We start from the raw sequence: 25,976 nt of genomic DNA, 5'->3' as shown, positions 1-25,976 counted from the left end.
TCCCCTCCTTTATTTCATGAAAAAAAGAAACAGCCAAGATAAGTGATTGAATCATTTGAGGGAAACAGCATAAATCCCCCCCATGCTAATCATTTCAAGACATCTTGATTTTGTGGATCTAGCCTGGGATGAAGGAAAAATTTATGAGCGGGGAAAAAGTTGATAATCTACTGTGAGTTTTACACTCATCACCATATCTCATTCTCCCCGGAATGAATTTGAGTATACTGACTTTAAGTGCTCCCACTCAAGGATTATTATTTGACTACAGAACATTTTCTGTGTACTCCTGATGACTATTTCATATCATTGGTTCAGTAATTACCCTTTTAAGAGAGATGAAGCTGACTCGAACCCATTGCTTTTCAGGATTTCAATAAAATCTGAAATAATTGCAATGGCCAGAGTCAATATGCAAAGAAAACAAAGCACATGGTTAACACTCCAGCTCGAGTGATTATTTTGCTTACAGACCGTGAGCTTATCACCATTTATAGTAGTTTGTGCCATTTAATGAAGCTAGTTGGTATAAAGGAAAGTGGTTCCTTTTAAAACCTAATTACCACAGTAAAGCACAACCGTTTTATATAACAGAAATAATTACATCTTGAGGATACACTTATGAATTGCTGGTAAAATAAAATCTAGCTCCATAGTATAGATTTAGCAGGCTAGAAAAATGAATAATGAAACGTGACAGGCTTGGCCTGTTCAAGTAATGCATCGAGCAGATGTGTTTGCTGTCAGCAAAACCTTCCTTCACTTCGCTAAAAGTGTCAATGAGTTTTCCAAAGACAGCTGGAAAATGAACCCGTAATGACTTCACTGAGATGAACAAAAACCTCATCATGTCATACTTGGATGCCAGACGTGAGGGTTTCCGAGAGAAAACAATCGAGGATGAATTCCTGTGACTGACAACTTTACAGACAATTGGACTTTTCTTAAGAGGCACGTAAGCAACAGAGCAAAATAACATGCACTATATAGAATTTTTCCTTCATATAAAACCCAACATACCATGTTGTAGGGTTGACAAAGATTTTATCTTACATTTTACTGAGAAGCGCTCCGCTGGATTCTGGAAGTGACCAAAAAGAAATGTCATCTAAATGGTATTTGAGGTTTCAAACGAGAGACAGAGAATCATGGTCAGCAACACGACTAGTTCAGGATCCAGGAAGGCTCCAGATTTTCCTCGTCACCATCACTTACATCTTAAAACCAGTTTACTTTACCCGATTTGCGGTTACGCAAGGAGAATGTTTCATCCTCTCCATAAACAGAAACAACATGTTGCGTGTCTGACGACTCACCACCATGGAAAGCCTTAAGCGAGATTGGCCGGTGTAGACCCTATACTTCAACCGACATGGAAAACCAGGAGCTGACACAGTGCTGAGTCAGCACAAAGACAACCACATTTCCTGAGTTGTCAAACCTGAACATTCAAACCTCACATCTGCAAAAGTCCATGTCCTTGAACCGTTACAGAACCATTTTCCTATGCCATGTCACATCTCTTTACATTCTTGTGTTGTGGTAAATTTGATCTTACCCATAGGAACCACAGAGCAAATTATTTAATTGAGACCTTTAAACACTCATAAATCAAGCTACAACTGTAGGCACTCATCTATTTCTAATAAAGAGCATTTCAGTTCAGCTATGTAGCTGACCAGAAGGATGGACTGGGATTCTCTTAGCGGCAGAAAATTGTCATGGCTGACAACTAAGGTGTTTAGCAAATTGCCGAATCGCCTCACAGATCTGAGGTCGGGGGTTCCAATCTTTAGGTATTCTTGCTTCCTCGCACATTCCACAAACAGGTTAACTGAAGACTTTAGGCTCCATTTTCCTTGGCGGTGCAGCATAATAATTCGTACATCTTGTTTTTGTATCATGCAAGCCTCATTGCTTCCGTTAAGGAGTTTGGATACCGTTTGGTGCAGTGCTGGGAATTGTGGCGTATCGAGGGTATTTACTATGATTTGCTGGCTGGAGGAGATTAAAGTGCATGCCTGCAGCAGCCACGTCTAAGTATAGGCACAGAAACATGATTTAGGTGAATTTGACCGTGACCAAATTTGATCTTGAATTACACCATGCCTCGTGTTTGTCTTGTACTGGGCCTGAAAACAGAGCCTGCTAAATTGTCCGTAAGTGTGAATGTGAGTGTGAAAGGTTGCTTGTGAGACCAGTTTACATGTTCAAAGAAAGTGGGGAGAAGTACAAAAACTGTCAATGTGATTCATGATTTGCATTGACTTTTGGTTTTATTACACTTTTCTGTGCAGGAAGTTTGAAGTTTTTCAAGTTTTTGCGAATGCAGGATTTCAAAATTGCTGGCAAGGTCATATAGCCACGCCAATGGTAACCCATGATAGTAATTTTCCATTCACTTACCTTTCATGGGCTACGGGATAGGTTTAAGATGAACCCTAAGTAAGCATTGTATGCCTGGGCTGTATTTTATTGATGGCATTCTTCAATGGCTAAAGCCCAACTAAGTTGACACAGCAGTGATTTGTTTTGTCAGAGCATTTCTTAATGCAAGATGGCATATGCCTAATCATCTAAACATCTTAAATAGAAAACCAATAAACACTGCATCTGAAAAAGGTAAAAACCGTATGCTTACTTTCATTCGTAATGCACCCTTTTGCTGCTGTAAAATTATTGTGATACATATGGGAGTTATTAAGGATGCCTGCAATTGGAAAAACATAATAATGCGGTGAAGCGTCTCTTTAGGAGAATAGTCACTTCATTGTTTAGTGGAACTTCAGGATTGCACTCTTCCCATTTTCCAAAGGCTCAGCATTTGAACTGATTTCCGACTAGGGATGTGTGCAGAATTGTCTAATGCTTGACAACCTTTGGCCACTTTTTCATGCTCTGTTTGATGTTGTTCCAAAGCATCACGCAATTCTCTGCAGGGAACTTGAAAGAAATTTCTCAAGATGGTCAAGCTATATTTTTCTTAGCATAGGACGTTTATTCTTTAGAGGATAGGAGTCTATGTACTTTAACGTTTTATTGAAATTGTCACCAATGTGACCTTGGACAGCTTTTTAGCATACAGTATTTATGCCAAAGCTTTCCTCATGGGTAACACTGGTCAACTGAAACTTTGTCTCTAAATGTATTTTGGACACTGATTTTAAAATGTCTTTACTTTTTTCCCCTTCTGCACATCAGGTTTTTGAGATTTTCATCTTTTTTTTAATTTTTATTTGTTGTGCTATAGAAATCTTGTGGAATAAGGATCTTCCTGTATGTTCTCAACTTCTCACTTATATCTATTTCAGGAAAAAAAAAATCCGATTTTAAAATGTCTTTACTTTTTTCCCCTTCTGCACATCAGGTTTTTGAGATATTTTCATCTTTTTTTTTTTTAAATTTGTTGTGCTATAGAAATCTTGTGGAATAAGGATCTTCCTGTATGTTCTCACTTATATCTATTTGAGGAAAACAAAAATCCACCTGTTACTGAGTTTAACCCTTAATTCATAAATATTACGAAATATATTAATATATTACGTTATTGTTATTTTATTATTTGTGCCGTTATGAAAACCTAATGTGAAAAACTGTTTGTAGATTTCAAATCTATGTAAAAAATAAATAAATGTAAATTTGCATCTCTGATTTAAAGAAATGGGGGGGAAAAATGACCCCGTTCGATTGGAGAAAAATAAATATGGAGTGGACATGAGAACTTGAGAAAAATAGCAACAGTCGAGCTAATGTAATCACACCACACAATAAAGTCACTATTGGTATTTAAAAATGTTTCAGATGCTCTCAAAATAAGTAAATAAATAAATGTAAGTGAAAATAAATTTAAGAAAATCTGCTTCTAATCAGTGCCTCCCACTGGCTGTTAAATGCACACTTTACAGCAGAACACCAACGGCTCTCACTCCAGACTATTGAGTCAATGAGTCAAAATTACAGGAAACATGGATTAGTTCCAGTACAGAACAAATAGACTCTGTTTTAATAAAGGAAAATATGAACAAGGAGGAAAATCTCTTACATCAGAAAAATGATTCATTTCTTGGAATTTCACCGACAATTCTTTTGTCTCAAACTCTCGCTTTAAAAAAAATATAATTTGACGAATAACCTGCATGGTTAAAATATTGCAGACTATATCCTTGTCTAGAAATTCAATGTTATTTATTTTGAACTTCAGACGAAAGATAAGGTGGGTGGAATTGCCATGATAAAATTTAAAAGTTGCAGAAGCAGTTTTTAATTGAAACCAGAACTCTAACCTTAGATCTACTTAAATATATATAATACCACAAAAGTGACAGACCACATTTATAACAAAAGAACGTTATTATTATTATCATTATTATTATGTCACTACACCTATAATGCAGATGACCCTTGCTTCAGGTCTCTGCGATTAACCAGCAAAATGTTACTCCTCAAATGAAGTCATTGATGAGCAAAACTGCTCCTCGAAGAAGAACTAAATATTTTGAGCCTTGGCGTGTCAGTCTAAAAAAATGACAGTCCTAAAAGCACGGAAAACTGTCTGTCCTCCAGCAGCAGAAGTCCTTCGATTCCAACAATAGTGAGGAAGGAAGTAGAAAAGTGATGTGTGCTGGCATTGTATCAGCCTATTTTATGGCAGGATGCAATCAGAGCTTCCCAAAATGAGAAGCTCACTTGTACTGTGTGAAGAAGCAAATGAATTACCTTGAAACGTCTTGCTGCAGTAGCAAAGCTGTCAAAGCTAAATAAATGATCACTAAAACTAAAGAGCCATTCAAAACAAAAGATCATCCAGAGTTTCCTAGGCTTATTGTGCAGTTTTTCTTCTTCAATTCTACTGCACACATTGAGCTAGAATATTGTTTCAGAATCCAATGTGTCTGTAACATTAGGAAACAATCAATCTCCAGTAAGTACTAATCTGAATATTTACGTACAAAGTAATGGTGAGTTCACGCCACATGTTGACGTGTATTTCACAGAGGTGGAATCATTTATTGCACCTTGGGAGTGCTTTATGCTGCAGGCTGAAGTTATTCACTAATTTAAGAAAACAGCAGAGCACACTAGTGGCCAACTCAGAGCTTTAATAGACATTTGGCGCTTTATGGACATACGCATTTATGTAAAACGCACATGCAGTCGGAATTTGGGAGGCGGCTGTAGCACAGCTGTAACACTCAATAAATATATTTTTCTTAGGTGTTTTTTTTTTTTTTTCTCAATGTGGTGGGGATAAGATCAAATTCATGGCATAGGAATACGTAGTCAGAAAATTTGAATAAGAAAATTTACCTAATAACTTTATTACCATTCACCTGAGACCAATGCTTATTTTATTTTCTACCTCTTGGCTTCAGTTGTGAATGACCTATTTTCCATAAGCACAGCAGTTGCAATGAAAGCTCAGAACAAGCCAGTAAAGATCATTCATGTCAATAAAAACAGTATTTTGGCATCAACCATTCTGTATTTTACATGTCAATTTAGAACCATGAAAATACGGTGGAACATTTGAGGTCAAATGCAACTTTTTCCTTCCATAGAGAAAATATGATATTGTCATCACAGTGGCACTTTGAAATTGTGGTCCGATTTAGAAGTAGTGGACTATTCTTGTAACATCATCATATAACTTTTATAAACAGTACAAATGTTTGTGGTTATAACATTCCTAACAGTCAAGTACGGAATAAAATACTTATTTCCATTGTTGCTATTGGGTGAAATCAACAAATGACTCAATCTTCATGTTAATGACAAAGGCATAATGCAAACGTAAGCTGCATCTCCTATCGTATGAGAGCTCCAAGATGTACAATTAAGACTAGTCAATTTGTACGAATCGGGAAAGGGTTCCAGATGATCAATTAATATAGCATCAGGTTTAGCAGGGGTGTCTAACATTTTCAGAGTCATAGTTAGGGTTCCCTCGGAGAGCCTGATGACTGTATAATCAGTTCATATTACATATACACAACAAATTAATGAATAACTATCTTTGAAATCAAAGGCCAGTAAAAAAAAACTTCAAATATTACATTTGTTTCAGTCGATGCACACAATTTGCTTTTGCAAAATGAGGCTGCAAATATGTCAAGGTTCTCAAGCCTTGAGTTTCACACCTGTAGCCTGGCAAGCCAGACCCAATGTGTACTGGTTTGCCAGGCTCGTAGCCTCGGTCTTCTCATACTTTTCCCATCCTACACTAAAAAAGGATTAGATGGTTTGCAAGGTAGGACATGAGGCAAACCCGAGGCAAACACAGGCAATTTCGTAGGGGCACCAACATTTTTAGAGGTCCCCCAAAGATAAATAATCAAAACTAAAGAAGTTTTCATTGTTTTAAAGCAAGAATTGTTTTCGTTTTAATTCACACCTTTAAAAATATTCTCATTAAAACTCTCATTTTGTATAAACTTGGTCCTTATGCCAAGTTTCAAAATCCCATCTGCGCACCCCTGCTTAAAGTTCATCTGGGAATTGTTCGTAAGTGTGCTTAAATTATGTTAATCTTAACATCATATGTGCATGTTCGGGTTGCAAATTATTCAAAGGAGCACAGTGATAATTAAAAAACTGAATGAATCACTTGCTGATTCAAAACACATGGAAGTGCTTGATCTATTAGTTTGCTAGTTTGCTATTATCGTTTTAGAAACACATCAGAGATTACTAATATTTATCATTTTAGAAGAGAATACATTGCAATTCTTGTTTTAACAGCCTTTTGGTTTTCTAGCACTTTTTAAAGCACAATGGTGGTTCCATTGCAAAACAGTAGGCTGCTTTACAGCCCACGTCATTGAGGGCCATTACCCCCAAAAAGAGTGAGCCTACAATTGGTGATATATGGCTCCCTCTACAGGATGAAGTAATTCCTCTACAAATGATTTTCAACTCTTATCCAAAACAAAACAAAAAATGCAGTAATTACAGCAAATGTTGTGAAATTACTCATCTGAATGGTGTTAACTTCTAGTGAAAATCAGTTTTGGTACTCAATGATGCAATTAATAATGGTAACACAATACAAAAGACAAGAAATTGCCAAATCAGCGTCTTTATTTTACAAACGCATTTTTGTCTTGACATTTTTTTCCTTAATAAAAAAGCAATTTACAAGCTTAAGGACCAAAATGAAGCTGCACAGAATGATTATGAGTAAAATATATAATTTGAATAAATATACTTTTATTTCATGCTATAAAATAAAACTCAAATAAATGGCAATAGATACGTCAGCTTGAGCTTGCTTCATTTACTTCATAGTTGTACAAAACAGTAGAGTTCTGAGGTTCACAGTTGGGTTGTGAGGTTGTGTGGAGAGTGGACAAAACAGGAGCTGGGGCACATGTGCTGTCATGACTCAGTTTTTGTGGCCCTTAACCGGACCTCAAGCTTCAGCTCTGTGGAACATAATGGACTCATTGAGACCTTGAGGCAGAATGTATGGAAACCACTGACTGGAGGACTTGTTCCCCCACCTGAAGAGAAGTGCACAATTACGGACATAGGATGCTGCCCAATGAGACCATTTTTAAAACACTATACACCCTGAGTTGAAAGTTCTAAGTTTTTTTTTTTTTTTAGCCTTGTTCCCAAATACATGAGCAAGAGACATTATAGTGCGTTGAGGGAACTGATGTTGAGCTTACTAACTTCCCTCTTATTGTGAACAATTGCAACAAAGTCTCTGCAACTGAGGAGCCGGACGTGTCCACCAAATCAGAACATGACAACACACAGCCCACTCCCAAAACATGGCTAAACAGCCCAAAAATCCCTTTCGTTATTTTGATACAGCTGGAGTTGCAACTCTGCCCAGTGCAGAGTAGATGACTGAGCCACATGCTCAGTTTTTCTGTTGCAGTTCACTAGAATTTGATCATTTTTCCTTTACTATATACACTGCATGTATATATCATGAGAATTATTTTTCTAAAGAGGAAGCCAACCTGTCCAAAAGTGTTCAGTGAATATATATATATAAAAAAAAAAGCAACGAATCATTATCAAATTTTCCTGGTTTTATTTTAATTGAATAGCTCCCTGACATTAAGTTTATTTCATATAACAGGCCAATATTTCAATAGGCTTGATGATCCAAATACACCACTTTTATAAAAGTTTATTGCTTTCTTTTAATAATACACAGTGGACAGAAACTGGGAAAAAAAAAAAAAAGAAAAAAAATGCTACGGAAGACCTAAGATTATTTTTCCAAGCCAGTATCAGTGTTTGTAAACTACCTGAAGTGAGTTTAAGAGGATGAGCTGCAATTTCAAAAGTAGTCGGACAGCCTTCCCTGTAAACACTTCCTTTTGATTAGGTGTGGCCCGTATGGTATCTCCTGTATTGAGTGTGGAATTAAGAACTTACAAAAGTCAACTAGAGAGTGTGTCAAGGTCAGTTGGTTGTGTGTATACTATGACTTAAGTAAATATAGCTACATGAAAAGCATTCAAACAATACCCCCGCCATTTACCTATACATGGACTTATATACTTATTTGATAGGAAAACAAAACCTTACTAGTTTTAAAAAAAAAAAGCATATTTTATCGAGGAAAAGACCCTGCCTAAGCAAATGAGGCCATTATAGCTGGATAGATACAATTTCCAGATGGACTGTAATGTACTAGTCATGAGAACTGTTAAGTGCGCAATCAATGACAAAATTTCAAAAAGAACTCAAGTTTCGAAAGTATCCATTGGCAATTGGATATAATTTTGTGTTTTTTGTTTTTTTTTGTGGTTGCGAAACGTGCAATTCAACTACAGTATAGGGTACGCGTTTTTTTTCTTTCCTTCAGTTTATTTAAAATGCACACATACTTTACTATTTTTTTTTAAGCAGCTGCTCTCCTGCCTGTATTGGAGCAGGAGAGGGAAGTAGATTTGCGTGTTCCATGCATCTCCTTCCTTCATTCATTCATTGAAAGACGGAACAAGTACGGCACATAGATGGGATTGTCCTCACTGGCTAGAGTGGAGGGATAAACAAATCTCTCTCTGAGTACAACCCAATAGCCCCATTTGATTGTTATCACTTGCTACCTCAGATAGTCATTTGTCCCATGAAAATAAAATAAAATCAGAAGCAAAAAAAAAAAAAAGGCTTTCATTTGATAAAATGGGAACAAGAGGGTAAGACATGAGCTGAAAAAGTACAAAATGGATGACACATTGGAGAATTCATTTCATCGTGAAACTACTTTACAATGTCGCTAGCTACGTTTCATCAAAATCTCTTGATTCAATCCATTTACAAAGAAATGAGGCACATTATTCTAAGTGCCAAACTCTAAAATGTAAAGCTTGTGGGAAGGCACTAGGTTTAAATGCCACTGGTTGTGAAGGACTCTTTTTTTTTTTGTTTACATTGGCTTCACACAATTACATTACCTATTGCACACAATTTACTATCACTTATTTTATGGCTTAAATTAACATTGCTAATTATGATATTAATCGCAAATTGTTCAGATTTGTTGCAAATGATTGTTTTAAGTGGGGAGCTTACATTCCTTTCAAATAGCAATTAACGTGGCAACGTTTAATGAATAACCCATTGCTCTTGGTAAGCATTCACTTATGAAATACACTCAAAAATAGACACCTAAAAATAATGAGATAATCTTTGGTGTGAACTCATGGCACAAACATGAAGCAGCTTGTACCTTTCACTCGCAAATCATTTCTGGGCAATCATTGGCAGAATCAGATTTAAAAATCAGTAGCGGACAAAAACAAACATGACGGAAATAAATGGAGTAAACATTCATGTAAAGAGTACTGTTGACAATTTGACATTGAAAAAAAGTGGTTATTAACCAAGACTTTAAGTAACAAACAACTATAAAAAAAAAAAGAAGAAAAAAAAGAATGATAACCAAATTCTATTGAAATTCACAATAATGAAATGTACCCTCTCAACTGCCTCGTAAAGATAATGACTGCAAATAAGAAATTTATAATAATGGCCACCCTCTTAATCCAACTTGGCAAAACAATAGGTCATATTGCTATATAGCAAAATTGCACCACAAAAAAGGCATTAACTCATTTGGATGGATAAGACAGCGATGTTTCAAAAAGAGACCAAGTTGCTGCGCTTGAAATGACCAAATAGCTATGAAAGGATAATCAAGCAGGCCTTACAAGTGCCTTTTAAGAATCAAAAATGAAAAATCACAATGGATATAAAACAGTCTTGATATACTAATTTCTACCCAAAGCCCCAGTCCCCATGGTTCAATAAAACAGTAAAAACACAAGACATTTGCATGATTCATAGCTATTAGTAATCTTGTGGTTGCAGAGTCTCATCATGTTGTGTGTAGTAACTGCTGCCAACTAACTCTTGACACTGCAGCATCGGGTTTAAAACGAGATCAGCAAACTATCACTGGGACGTCAATCCCTTCCGCTAACTTTGCAAAGTGCATCAATACTTTGTATCACATACTTTTGCCACCTTTAACATTTACGTTCCTCTTGTTTTAGCCACCACATGTCAAACAAAAAGTGGTACTGATTGCTGAAAACAACCTTAGTCTTTACATTAATAGTATTTGACCCGCACCAATGCAGAGAAAGACGGCAGGTAGGATAGAATGGGGGGAAGAAAATAACAAAACAAAACAAAAATACAATAGTACTCGTAAATAACGGAAGACAAACCATGTCAAAATGGCTGAGATTCCTTTGCGGCTTTTTGCATATTATTGATATTAGTACTTTTGCTGTACTGTGCGTGAACGGATCCGGAGTTGTTGCAACTGTAGTGAATGAAAAATGAGTTGTAGCTTACCTTACCTTACCTACTTCGGGTCAAAACAAGTTACACAATGTAAATATCAAATCCCAGTGTGGGCGAATAGGTGGGACTTCAAGTGAGCCCCCTTTTCACAGTTTACATATCTAAAACCGTGATTATATAACAGCATGCCACCAGTATTAGCGATGAGGTAAAAACTATGTGTTTTGTTGGAAAAACACTTTAGACAGCAAACCGATATTCTAGTGGGCCATCTATTCTCTGTCTCTTGCTAAAGGGTCCAAAAAACAAACGCGAGAATCCTAAATGTACTCTTTAGAAGATCACCTGCTTGTTAATCCAACCCATACAATCAACAAGGAATACTTCCCCTGTCTATGAAGGCTTTACAATGAGAGAATATTCTTTCAATGGATTGGCAAAATACTGTACATCATATGCCCTAAAATGGATTTCGAACAGTGAACTTGTCTGTGCCCGGTAGGTTACTAGCTATGAGGTAGAACCAAGTAAGTTCCATTGAAGTGAGAATACTGTGATGAGTGTGTAGTTGGTTGTATCATGAGGTATTGAACGGATATGTCACAAAAAGCTTTGCAATTTAAAAAAAAAAAAAAAAAAAAAAAAAGAGGAAAAGAAAGGATCATTCCTAGTGAGTGCGTGAGTGAGTGACCTCTTGTGGCCGTATGTGCAAAAACAGGTCAGGTAAAAAGGTGATATGACAAGCATCTTACCAGAGCTTTCACATTTTCAATTATTGCAACATGCCTATATAACTCTGTAAATATGTTTCTAAAAACATGGAAAGATATAATGAGAAATCATCTGTGTGGGAAGGGAGATGGGGAGGGGGGCGGTGGTGTTGGGGGGGGGGGGGGGGGTAGATAAATGGGATCTCAGCAAAAATAGTAAGATGTAGCTCCCGAAGTAACTCGCTTTGCTCTGCATTTGACACCCAGCGTTCACAAAATTGGTAGCACCCCTTAAAGAAAGATACGTCCATAGAAGAGGGAGCTGAAAAATCCGTAACATGATTTGAAATAAACATTTCTTAAAGCTTCTTGAACCTGAAGCAGAACCTAATAATCGCATCTGGATGCCTGAGCCTCTTCTGGACTGCATTTGGAACTCTCCTCCATTTCACTGGCTGGTGCCTCTTCTGCATATTGCGCCTCATAGGCTATCCCCTCAGCGGTGTCATTCTGGTCCTTCTGACCCGAGCTTCCCTCCGTCCTCTCAGGAGAGTCCATATGATTGCTGCCCTCGGACGCTCCCATGTGCTTCTTCCTCAGGTGCTGGTTAAGGGTGCCCTGAAACGGGAAGCATTTTCCACAGATCTGGCAGTGGAACGGCTTGTTGTCCGTGTGGCCGCGGATGTGGTACTCCAGTTGGTCTTTCCTTGTGTACTTCTTGCCACAGAACTTACAAACAAACGGGGTGATGCCCATATGCAGGCGCATGTGACGGTCGAGGCTCCCTTTCTGATTGAAGGTCTTACCGCAGTAGACGCAAATGAGTCTTTCGTTGTATGGGTACCACTGACTCCTCAGACTGCGCTCTCGCACGTCGTTCTCCAACATTGTGGGTCCCACAGCGGGTTCGCTGTCATCTGCACCTTGTTTGATGTGACTCAGTACCGCTGCTGGGATGCCCAGTGGGCGCTTTGCTCTGGCTCTTCCACCTCTGAAGCCGCTGAGGATGGAACGGGACGGGCTGGAGCTGCTGAGGTTAACAAAGCACGGGGAAGAGAGCCCTGAGTAGGAATAGGCAGCCGACTGGATAACAGGACCGTAAGACCCCACACTAACAGCCAGAACTTGCTCTCCATCCACCAACTCCGTGTGGTAGCCATCATCGCCAGCTGAGGAACTATCGGAGTAGGTAGGCCTCTCAGTTTTCTCTACTTTCACATGCACGTCTGTGACTTGGCCGTCTTTACCAATAAGTTCCACTTGCTCCATTTCTCCTTCCATGGGTGCATCATGCTCCGACACACTGTCGGTGCTGCCACGATCCGATTGGCCTTCCTCTTGCTGCAGTCGCCCACGACTCAGGCCTTTTCCTCCAAGGTCCAAGCGTGCTTCGTTTCCTGCATGACTCTGACGGGAGTAGTAAGGGGGGGAGATCTGCGTGGGGTTGACAAAGAGGTTGCTGTCGTTGACCCCATTGCGACTTGTCTGCGAATCGTCCTTCTCTGGGCTACTAACTGGGAGGCTTATTTTGGAGTGGATGCTCTCGAGGATCTGCGTACACTTGTCAATGATGACCTGCATCTGCAGAAAGCTGGCAGCAGTGAGGAAACTGATAATGTCCTTGAGCTGCAGGGACATATGGCCAGTGTAGCAGAATGCTAGAAGCTGCTCAAACACCTCGGGGCTTTTGATGACCGAGATCGAAAGGCCACTCATGGTGCTGAGAGCTGAGTGGTCTCGAAAGTAGGGTGAGCTTGCTGCCAGAACGGCCTTGTGGGCGCGGAATGGCTGACCCTGAATGTGGACAATGATGTCACATAACTTGCCCTGTAGTCGCAACTCATTGAGCTGGGTCAGGACAGTGTTGCTGAACTCCGGCACATCAAACTCGATGTAGCTGCCGTCGTCCATTTCTTGAATATGCTTCTCCAGTTTGTCAACCACCTGAGGGGGAAACAAATAAAACACAAACGTTTGTGAAGACACACAAAAGGGTTGTTCATTTGACTGTGTCTAATTCAAATCATGTTTAATTCATATGATTAAAAAACATTTAGAAATGAAAGGTTTACTTTATGCAGTGATTAACAAAGTATTTTTTTTTCTCAGAAAAAAAGAAGACTCTAAATTCCTGTGAAGCGGTACTGAAGTTTAACCAAGAATTCACGTCCAAAGTCCTACCCAAAGAAAATTGAAAAAAATAGAAACAAACGATGTGTGTGGATTGCATACAACATTGCTTGGATTTTGTTTGGCTTTTTGTGTATTTTTTGGGATCCCAAAACAGATGGAGCAAAAATGCAATGCTCAAATAAAATCCAGAAAAAAGATGCCCTTTTGGAAGTGACACGGAATTAGCAAGATTCCTGTTCAATAGGTACTACCGTATTTTCCGCACTATAAGGCACACCTAAAAAGCTCCAATTTTCTCAAAAGCCGACAGTGCGCCTTATAATCCGGTGCGCCTTATATATGGACCAATATGGATTCGTGGATGAGGACTAATTTATTAAAGTAAGCTTTACGTGTTTATTTTGTGTTGTGTGATATTAGTGTTTGAGCAACGTTGAGTTATTGATATATTGTTATTGTTTTCACTATTTCGAGTGTTACTATATTGTGATTGCATTAACGTTTGAGCAACGTTGAGTTATTTATTCTATGCGCCTTATAATCCGGTGTGCTTTATATATGGACAAAGTTTTAAAATGGGCCATTCATTGAAGGTGCGCCTTATAATCCGGTGCGCCTTATAGTGCGGAAAATACGGTACATGTTTATTACCGCTTTTTGATTAATTGATTGTACTTTGACAAAACTAAAATGGCCCATTACAGTACAGCTATTTTGTTGAAGCTGGACAATACCTCCATATCATAATCATTCATTCTCCATATGCCATTTCATAACTGCATGTCATTATGAACAGCTGTAGAATTGAGCATTATAGAAATGGGCTTAAATACTGCAAACTCCCCTTTCAGTATTTATAATATTTTTTTTTACTTGAGACAGATCATGTGATATTTCCTGGCATTTTGATTGGCCGTAATAATAAAGCTATTCACTTGTAATTCGAATTTTCAATCGTAGCCAAACTAACATTTGATCGGGTTGTTCAGTGTGCGGGTGGCTTAATGCAGAACGGGTCCAGCAACATTGTTTAGGGTTGACAAAGGAACAACGTACAGTACACCCCAGACACATAGATTGAGATGAAAAGTTAACGCTATCATGTGGCTTTCTATGCACGGCGTAAGTATGTACTATGTAGGTACTGCTATGGCTCAGAGCTTTTCAAATTCTTTACATCTGAAGCGACAGAGTTCGGAATGTAGTTAGACATGACTGTAACATTTTTATGTCATCCTCCCCTAGATTTGCAGGAAGTCATTTCACGCAAAGGATCATGGGGTGTAGGAATAAGGTGGGAACATTATGAAGAATGTTGAGAACCACACGATTGGCCTTGAGCTGTCAGGTGACTAATAGAACACCATTCCCATGCAGTTACAAGAAACATTATAGCCTACTACATTAGCTTTAAATAGCTATGGTTAGGCGGCACAGTGTCGCACTGGTTAGCACGTCCGCCTCACAGTTCAGAGCTGCAGGGTTTGATTCCCACTCCGGTCTTCCTGTGTGGAGTTTGCATGTTCTCCCTGTGCCTGCGTGGGTTTCCTCCAGAGGCTACAATTTCCTCCCACATGCCAAAAAATGCATGGTCGGCCAATTGTCCACTCCAAATTGTCCTTAGCTGTGACTGTGAGTCTATATGCAATGCTATCCCTACGATTGGCTGGCGACCAATTCAGCCCACCGCCTCCCACCCAAAACAAGATGGGAAAATAATGAACTCTTAAATTGACACTTTTAAGGGTGCTTCATCAAAGCTAGAAATTCCAGCAACGTCATAAAAGTTGAATGTGATGCAGTGAAGTGGATCTGCCATGAATGCACAAACAAGTATTTGTTGGGAACTTGGCTTAAGTCCAAGCAATCAAATGGGCGTGTTTTGGAATTTTAAAGACAAAATGGTCACCACTAAAGAATATATTTAATGCCAGACTATTCTGTGTCATCTAAAATAATAAAAGGCAATAAATCACTGAATTTATAGAGTACTTTAAAACAACTGTGGCTACATACAAAATGATGCACATCAAAGACAGTTCAAACAACAATAATACAGTACAGACAGTAAATATTCTGGTTTCCTCCTACATTCCAAGAAAATGCATGGTAGGGTGATTGCCCATAGGTGTCAAAGTCTGCTTTGTTGTGTGTGAGTGCAAATGCAAATTCTTTGTCTGTATGTGCCCTGCGATTGGCTAGCGACCAGTTCAGGGTGTAACCTGCTTACCGCCCAAAGACTTTTGGGATAGGCTGCGGCACCCCCGCCGCCGCCCTTGTGAGGATAAGCGGTTTGGAAAATGGATGGATGAATTTTAAAGCATTGGTACTGCAAACAGACAAATATTGAGTCATTTAAGATTTTATTAAGGTTCTGTTGTCTTTCAATTATTTAAAGTTGTTTTTCCCCAACAGTACAACAAATGTAGATCATAAATTGACAGTGAACTACAAAAAATGGGCTCCTCAGTCTAAAGGGACAAACCTTAAAATGTACAGGTGATTATTTTTAAGGAATGATCGTACATGCGGCGCATTATTGCGACTCATTGCTAAATGTGCATGTTCCAACAACGACGCAATCAATTGCTGCTTTTGTTTGGTGGCTGCCGGCTATTATTAGCGGCTAAACTGCTGATGTTAATGTGGACAGGCTGTGCAAACACTTATTAGCATTGTCATGCTTTCCGTTTCATCCCTTAGGTGCTATTTGTTATGATTCAACTAGTTTGTTGTATTGTATCCCAACAGTCTGCCACACAAACGATACGAAGAAACGTGTCACCCAGCTCTACTTGGTATTTTGCCTTTCGGAAGGTAATCGATCGGCTGGGGAGTTGTGGGGGACTGCCGCTCTGCTAAAAAATAAAAAAATAGGGGTCTGTCTCTGTGCGGCCCGGTACCAAGTTGGGGACCTACAATAATGTTGCAAGCTTGCTTGAGAAGCAATTAAGAAAACTTACAAGGAAAACGGCACGTCGTGTTTTGTCCCTGACATCTCAGTTTGCGATCCAAAATTTGCTGAAAACCAAGGGCAATTTCTTTTTCAGCAGACATCCAGAATTTCAAAATATGCTCTAATGTTGGAGAACGGACCGTTAATGCAAATAATTTCACACTATAACGGCAAAAAAGCATGGTGAGAATGTAACGATAGAATTATATTTGTGCATGCGCATGTGTGAATGTGCATGTGTTGGGGGGGCGTCTCAGAACTTTCAGTATGTATAGCATCAAGAAGAATGAACAGTGGAGCACCAAACATACAATAGTCACTCACACTCGATCCTTAAGTGCACCCCAAGTTTCAGCCAAATCCAAATTCAGCATGATTGCTTGAAGCTTTACAGAGTTATGTTGACAAATAATTAGGCTATATCTTGTTTTACTCTATTGTGAAGACAAGATTTGACGAGATTTTTTGCAGACCATACCACAAAAGTATTCTCCATAATGGCAATTTTTTTCTGACACCAAAACACTGTATTTGGCTGGCAGAACTCATTGATTTTCAAAATTGTGTTGCACTCAAATTGAAGCGGCTATTCTAACCAGACTTTGTAATTTGGCAGTCTGTCATTTTTGGGGGGAACTCTTATGTTAATACTTATAAAGTAGTAACTATTATAAGAATGATATGCCAGTCTTCTCATGCAATAGTCAAAGGAAAAACAAAGCAGCTAAAACGTCACAAAATCGGACATAGGTGAAACACTTAGTCTAGTGGCCTGGATGAACTCAGATGTACTGAATAACCCAATGACTTTGCTGGACTTTGATCTTTGATCGTAACATTGGAATAAGGAGTACAAGAACATGAACAAACATAACTACTGGTACCCTAGTGTTTTGTTTTTCTCGTAAAAGCATGTCGTTTAAAGTAAGTAATAACTACAATGTAAAATATGTCTGGCTGGTTGCCCAATAGGTCTGCCCCAGACAGTTTTGAATTACAAACTGACAATTTCATGCTAAGGTTTTTGTAAAAATCGTCATATCAAGTCCATCGTTTAAACATTTGAAATCGTGGGACGTCGACTGTCGAACCAAAATGGAACAATTTTATGCCCTGTCAAACTTTTATTACCATTTATTACAACCTAATGTGCGGGTAGCAAAAATAAATGGGAAGTCTTTTCATTAACGGAGCAAACGCTAACTCAAATTCCAACTGAGTAATATCAGCCGTCTTAATCACTGCTACATTAAATTGTTTTAACATAGTGTATGTGCATCGCTTCATAGGGCCGTGCCATAACGCAACCAGGCGGCATTCGAACATATGCTAACTCCATTAGCTAGCTTAACACTTAGCCAGCGTTTTGGGCAAAAACGGGGAAGCTTCATACACTCCTCACTAAATACACGCACCTCAAAATAGTTTGACAGTCGGTTCACGTTGTACACACTACACACAAGATTGACAATCTTTTATGCATTTGCACAGACGTGATCGCGCAGAGGCACCATGTCGGCTGTCATATAAGGTGGCTATACGGCTAGCTAGCTCACCAGGCAATTTAGCGATAAACCCATGGTAGCCAACGGCGGTGGCTAGCGCTAGCATGCGCTAGCATGCGATCGCTGGCACCACATTCCACCATTAGCAAAGTAAGACAGAACACACGTTGGCATGACAAACCGCGGCACGCCGCCACCAGTCTAAGACTCAATTCAAACAAGCAGACTCAGACTCACCGTGCTGCAGATTGCCATTAAACGTTGTCCATTCCCCTCCAGTTCGCTAACAGCCACAGCCAGGCCTCCCCCCCTCTCCAGTCCAGATGTGTCAGACAGTTGCTGCTGCAATTTTTGCATCAACAGGAAGTGTTCTTTTGGCTCTTTGCATTCATTCTATCGGCGAGTTTTGCAGCAGCCCCTCCCTTGCTTACGCCGGTGCAATGTATAGCGACATATTCCCGACACATTATGCAAGTCATACATACGCACCATTATAAATAAAGACGTGGCGGGATCCAGTTTGTTCTCAACCCACAAAGTGACCATGCGAATGTTCTTAATCTTATTCACTGCAACCGTGGCGTGCAATACATAATGTATAGTCCATCTTTCATTGCGCAATCTCAAGGTGCGTTGTGTGAAATCGTGTCATGGTGTGTACTAGTACCACACTTCTGGTGCTGATTTAGTGACAAAGCGACAGTGAAAAGTACATTGGTATTTGTGCATGCATATCAAACATGAACAAAGCTCACGTTGATATGCATATGTACTATATCATGTACCCGCGACAGCCAAAGTATAATTTCAGCTATTGCTATATTTACAATTGACCGTGTTCATCTGCAATATCTCTTGCCTTCAAAGCTTTATTAATTGTATTTTGTACATTTAATAACGTTTAAGTTAAAAATGCAATACATTATACAAGATCATTTAAAATGGGAGCGTCTCTGCGTGTTAAAGAGAAGTCATCTTTGAACACTATTAAAGTATGTTATATACCTGCAGATAGGTAGATAAATGTGGGCGACATGGAAAGAAATGACACTTTAGTCTTCTGCAGAAATGCCACAAAGTCTTCTGTAGAAATGCCACAAAGGGGCGCCAGAGACTAAATTGTAACAAACTCCCGAATCTATTGTCAGGTCAGTCGCTCATGTAACCGATCTAATATAAAGTGACCTTTAGCTGTAAGAGAAGTTCGGCTATCCCATTGTACGCTAATTGAACAGTTTGAGTTATTGAGGTTGAGGAATGCTGTGGCAAACTGTCAAAAACACAATCATTTTCTGTTTTAGCTTTATATGATAGTCATCATGACAATTTGGTTGTAAATTGATTGGAAATGTATTCCGCTAGGATAAAGTGGATTTAATTCATCACATTTAGCGAAAGTGTAATTTTCCAACTGGATGGATGGATGGATGGATGGATGGATGGATGGATGGATGGATGGATGGATGGATGGATGGATGGATGGATGGATGGATGGACGGACGGACGGACGGACGGATGGATGGATGGACGGATATTTACAGTTGTGCTCTAAATAAAGTTAAAAAATTGCATAAGTACATTTTACCATGCCATTATGAAATGTGAAATTGAGTTACTTGTCTTATCTACCAACCCTAATTCCAATGAAAATGAGTCATTTTATAAAACATGAATAAAAACAGAATACAATGATTTGCAAATCCTTTTCGAATTATATTCAAATGAATGCACTACAAAGACCAGCTATGTAACCTTCAAACTGATTGTCATTTTTTTTATTTTGTAAATCTTCACTGAAGCTTTGTCGGTGGAATACTTTCCCATTTGTGCTTGATGTACCTCTTCAGTCGCTCTCGGGTCTCCGTTGTCGTACCTTCAATGGGAGACAGGTCTGGACTTCAGACAGGCTAGTCTAGTACTCAGTCATGCTGTTGTAACGTGTGCAGAATGTTGCTTGGGATTGTCTTGTAGAAATAAGCAAGGATCACCCTAAAAAAAAAAAATTTGCTAAAAAATGTTGCCATTGGCACTAACACACCTCAATACCATCACAGATTCTGCCTTTTGAGCTTTGCATAGACAACAATCCAGATGGTCCTTTTCCGATGTAGCCTGAAGGACACGATCTCATGATTTCCAAAAACAATTTAAAATATGAGCTGATCAGACCTTAGAACAATTTTCCATTTTCCGTCAGTTGATCCCAGATTAGGTCATACTCAAAGAAGCTGGCAGCTTTTTGGGGTGTCGGTCATTACTTTTGCATGCTAGTATTTTTACTTGCATTTAAAGATGTAGCAACGGGCTGTGTTAACTAATAGTGGTTTCCTGAAGCGTTCCAAGCCAATGTCAATATCCTTTATTAATTACGCTGTTTTTTAATGCAGTGCTGCCTGAAGGATTAAAAGTCATAGCCATTGTATTTTTGCCTTTCGACATACATGAAGAGCCATAAATAACTTGCAATTGTATTTTGAGAAATGTTAATTTGAAACTGTTGGACTATTTGCTTACACAGTTGTTCACAAAGTGAAGAACCTCACCCTGTCCTTGCATGTGAAGAGCTGAGCCTTTCGGGGATGCTCATTTTATACACAATCACGACACTCATCTGTTTCCAATTAAATTGTTTGTCTGTAGACGCTTCAAAACTGGTGGTTTCCCCTCATCCTTCACAGTTGTTTGTTGCCACTGTCCCAGTTTTTTTGTAACAAGTTGGAAGCATCCAATTTAAAATGAGAGATTCAGTGGCATTTTTCCCCAGTCTCGGACAGGGCAGACTCAGGATTTTGGATCAAGACCTGTCCAGACCAGGCTGATACAACTGTGATCAGTAAGAAGCAGATAGCCTGGATGTCGCCTGGAGTGCCACGCCCCCCTGTAAAAAGAGAATGAAGATGAAACACGCCCCAAAAATCACCTAAAAATGTTGGCAAACTCATCAGTAACGTGATTTGGTTTCCAAAACCACAAGGAGTTACACTAATATGCAAAGTGAACTGTAAGCGGAAACAATGTGCAAATTCTGGCACAAGGTCGAGCTTTTATGTGCAAATTCAAAGGAAGCATAAAGACAGGTAAAGTAACTCTTAAATTAACTACACTGTGAAAGTTGGAATCAGAATATCCCATTCAAAAGCAATGAGTGAAAATTAGCTCTTATCCACTCTTGATTGTTTTTGCTAATGTTCAGAACTAACAAATGACCTCATATTACAAGTAGCCAAGAAGGTTGCGTAGTATTGTCAAAAGCAAGATAACACAATAACAATGAACAAATCAGGTATTAAACAAGCCCCAAAGTGTTACTTGGGATGCTCTTATGCAATGGAAATGTAATTCACCACTTGAGCTTTTGACGCACATACATATTCTAGTCAGCATCTGTATATAATTTTTGAAATACTCTATGACTTTTTCTGAAATGTACTCTCAGAAAGTAAACAAGTGAATCCTGGGGAAAAAAATGAATATGTGCTTTGTGTGTGTGTGTGTGTGTGTGTGTGTGTGTGTGTGTGTGTGTGTGTGTGTGTGTGTGTGTGTGTGTGTGTGTGTGTGTGTTTGAATGTGAATGACAAGTTGGCATCACAAGTGAATTTCTGACCTAATCATGTGCAGGTGGATGATCAACCCAAAGAAAGAATGGCTTTGTCACCGCACGTGCTTCCTCGAAACAAGTCCCTCTTCTATGCTCTTCTCTGAATTTCCCTTCTCTTGATGTATAGTTGAAGGCTGCAGTCAAAGTTTCGTCATTAGAGATTGTCTGATTGGGAGTAATGATGATGCCATTGATAACATCTCAAACAAATTCTTTATCAAAGGCTTTCCTGTTGCACTTGTAATCTTTTCTCAAACGGGGCCTTGGTAGCCCTATGTGGTCTGCTTGAGCAGGATTTAATGGGGTTCCTTTTGGGTGGTGCAACTGCAGGTATCACAAGGGGGCTCCAGGTGGTGTGGACTAGGGCTCTGATGTTCTGTTTCTTTTTAATCCCAGATGACATTGCAAAATCCTGAAACTCACTGCCCCTACATATGAGTGTATGGGAGAGTAGAGATGGAAAGAGCACATATCATGTGTCAAACTCAACGAATAAGGAGCTCCACTGTTTAATGATAAGCCTGAGTCTATAGCACCACCATTTTATGAATTTATGCATTGTATGCCGACGCTTCAATGAGAAAGTTCTTTGTTCATTGTCAATAAATCAATAAATTGTTATAAACATTTTTGTGCATGAACCATGTCAAAAGTCACATTTGTGCAACGTTGCTATTATGAACACACACACACACATATATATATATATATATATATATATATATATATATATATATATATATATATATATACGTATATATAATGCATATATATATATATATATATATATATGTATATATATATAAAATGAACTACAGATTGAATTACTAGTACATATATGTTATAAATACCAAATGACTAAAATATTTTCTACTACAGGGTAGTACCTTGGCTACCTTGGCTGTCATTGCAGCGAGAGAACAATGATCTCCCAGTGCTCCTGGCCAGATATGGTCCAAAGCTCACTGATGGAGAACATATTTCCCAGTAGCAGGTGTCTAAGTCCGTCAGTGAGTGATCCTCACCGTGACTGTAAATGAAAGAGTCGCCTCTTCCAGGTGCAGCAGCACCTCCTTAGCCCTCTCAGGTTTCCCCTTGGTGGAATAACGTGTAAGAATAAACAACCCTACATAGTATCACATTTGATGCATATTTATAATATATTTGTTGTATTCAATAACATGCTCTTAAAACATATTTATATATATATATATATATAGTAGTCATTACATTATTCTATGACATTGTCAGTCAGATTATAATAGGAATAAGATGCGCTACATCGGTTCTTGGATTAGTGAATGTTTATCAAATGAAGTGTCCCGTGAGTTTGCACACATACACAAGGTGATCATAAATGACAGTGTTAGTTTTATGTTCATGTTTTGACAAAGAATAATTAAAAACGATTAAAGCGAGCGCAGCGCAATACTATTACAATTTGGGCTCCAACTGTTGCAGTCGGAACAAAACCCCGGAGCTAAAGAGAGTTTTAACAGTTTGAAGCACTCACATTATAAGTATGATGAGCTCTCTGATGTGTCATATATTTGCCCGAGAAATCAAGCCAATTTGTGGAAATGGTGGCCCGGGGTTGCAAGAATACAGAGTGGCTTGTAAAGATGAATGATATCTGGCACAGCATGAAGAGAATGAGAGGTGTGCTGCCTGGTGCTTAGCTCAAATGAAAGCTCTGATTAGTGGAGCAAAGATCAAAATGACAGAATGGTAGAGGCTTCAGCTGGCCCTTTGTTATTGATAAGTCTGTCATCTCTGCTGATATTGGAGCAGTAATGGCAGCTGATGATTAGGCCACTCCTGAGCTATTAACTACATTTCTTATCCTTTTACTGGGGCCCAAGAGGGCCGCTTTGAGAGACAAAGGCCTCCATTATGAAGCTGCCTGCTTAAACGACATCCACCTGATCTAAAAGGCACAACTGTTACGACTTTCGGCCGCGGCCAAAGAGGGCTGGGACGAGTCAGGGATCGCAGTGCACGCCTGTTTGAAATGAAGGGGTTATGAGTGAGTAAGCTGCTGAAAGAGGGCTGCAGGAAAATTACAGAAAATTGGCTGTTTTGTCAACATTTCATCAGAAGATTTACAGAAAGCTGAACCTCGGCCTTTCTCTTCCACTCTTTCACAAGGCGAAAGAGATTGAGTGGCAGAATTGACTGGCAAACAAATCTCCTCTTTATTTTTTTTCTCGCTTTCTCTTTCCTGCTGTTGACATGTCATTCAACATGATCTCCTTTAAATGCTCCTATATGGTTACAGTACATATGAACAACACATATTGCTGATGGTATTTTTTTCCCAGCGTACATATGGACATTGTCAGTGATGAACAAAATGAACATTAGTAGATAGATAGATAGATAGATAGATAGATAGATAGATAGATAGATAGATAGATAGATAGATAGATAGATAGATAGATAGATAGATAGATAGATAGATAGATAGATAGATAGATAGATAGATAGATAGATAGATAGATAGATAGATAGATAGATATTTAGAGAATGGAGGCGTCAATTGTAGGTTTTCATGAAAAATTAGACTATAACAGATCATTTAAAAAACATTGTATGTGTTCTATAAACTACATCGTTCAACTAAAAATAAATCAAAATAGTCATTTAAATCATGTACTGTTCAATTTCAAACGAATGCAGTTTGTCATGTCATGTTTGACCCAGAAAATATTGTGTTACATTTGATTTTTACTTCATAATATTTTTCTAGATTTGATCCTAGCTTGTTTTGCGCAAAGCCCCTCCAACCTCATCGCAATGTTTTTGGCATCAGCTCAGCCTTTGACTTTAGCCAACAAAGGCCAGCAGGAATCCAAGACTTGTTGATTTAGCCCCCAGTGGCTGCAGGCAAAGCATCTTTCATTAACGTCTAAAACCTCAAGAATGAGATGCTGTCCTTCCGATAAGATCTGGTAATGCAGTAACATGGAATTATGGAAGAAGAAAATTGCCATTTTGTTTATAAACACCTGTGATCTCCCATGAAAGCCCCCTGTTCCCTAGGTTGGGTGAGTCCCTGGAGAGGAGCAGGCCTTGGAACCCAATCCGTTCTGCAGAGATTTTCATGCTGAAGGACTGACTTGATGGAGGGTCTGCTGTGGAGGGTCAACCCTGAGAACCACTGGGTAATCCTCTGTGCCTGAAAGAAAGATTCATCCACCCACAAGAGAAATAATCGCAGATTGTGGTCAGTAACTGCTTAATACAAAACCTCTGTGCAGTACTCCAAAGGTATTGCCACAACATTTGAACTGTTTACCTTATATTTGGGAAAATTAGAGAGCTGCTTAGAGAACATATGACTTGTTCCTACCACTTCTTTAGAAGGGGTATTTGTTTACTCCTTAACATGTCAGAAGCAGTGTGACAGAACTGATGTGCCTTTGTCTCCTCTGGATAAAGTTCCTTTCCCACCGCTTTAAATTTTAAAGCGTTTGGCAAGCAGCCTGTGGCAGGTTCTCTTGAGGAAACCGAGAGGTAATGATGGTCAGTGGTGCTGTGACTCTCAGACTGTCTGTGTTCTGACATGGACATCAGAGATATGCATATTTTATAAGGTGTTCATGGTGGCGTAAAAGTGATTTCTAACTAAAATGGTTCTTGCAAGGAGGAAGATGGAATTTGTACAAACACACACACACACCTCAGGAGTGACCTAAAACGTTTATAAATAAAGGTAATGTTTCCCATTGAAATGAACGGAAATGCAATTAATATGTTCCAGATATACTGACCAGTGTGTGGGAAAAATAGATACAACAATATGATAAATTAATAAGAAAACACGCTAAAGACTGATAAAGAGAGAGAGAGAGAGAGAGAGAGAGAGAGAGAGAGAGAGAGAGAGAGAGAGAGAGAGAGATTTGAGTTCAACACAATATTTTGGAGGCTGGGAGACAGTAATTCAATTAGACAGGAATCCTTGCTCTTTCTTTAGGTCAAAGTTATCCATGTTAATCAGGAGAGACCGGAGACATATAAGCTTCTGGTTTCCTGCTGGCCCTCTTCTGTCTGTGTTCACTGCTACCAGGGTTTGCTTTAATATGAAAAGCTGTGTCAATACAAACTCACTGTAATGCATTTGCAACATAAAGGAATGATTATGTGGAAACCGTTCCATGTCTAACTTATTTACAATTACATATATGTAATTAACATTTAGTCGAATAAAAACATGCCTGAATGAACTATAAGCATTTGTGCAATGGAAATAATTGACACATACCTAGGAGCTGACCTGAACACCTGACCTGGCCTGA

General features: G+C 38.9%; 1 protein-coding gene across 1 annotated transcript; it reads right to left on the bottom strand.

The window, feature by feature from the left end:
- Positions 1-7,603: 7,603 nt before the first annotated feature.
- zbtb34 (zinc finger and BTB domain containing 34) lies at positions 7,604-18,621 on the bottom strand. Its single transcript, XM_037258694.1, has 2 exons — positions 18,318-18,621; positions 7,604-13,430 (listed from the first exon to the last, which is right to left on the bottom strand). Exons 1-2 carry the CDS (start codon positions 18,435-18,437, stop codon positions 11,874-11,876), a joined length of 1,677 nt encoding a protein of 558 aa, XP_037114589.1. The 5' UTR covers positions 18,438-18,621; the 3' UTR covers positions 7,604-11,873.
- Between the last annotated feature and the right edge of the window lie 7,355 nt (positions 18,622-25,976).

Source organism: Syngnathus acus, chromosome 9 (assembly GCF_901709675.1).
Source record: "Syngnathus acus chromosome 9, fSynAcu1.2, whole genome shotgun sequence".
Taxonomy (NCBI): Eukaryota; Metazoa; Chordata; class Actinopteri; order Syngnathiformes; family Syngnathidae; genus Syngnathus; species Syngnathus acus.
This window is presented reverse-complemented; position numbering and strand designations above follow the sequence as displayed.

Excerpts from the sequence above, each read along its gene's own strand:
- zbtb34 (XM_037258694.1), bottom strand. The coding sequence starts at position 18,437 with ATGCAAAAATTGCAGCAGCAACTGTCTGACACATCTGGACTGGAGAGG. Across the intron at positions 13,431-18,317 it reads TAATGGCAATCTGCAGCACG|GTGGTTGACAAACTGGAGAA; the intron begins GTGAGTCTGAGT and ends TTTCCCCCTCAG.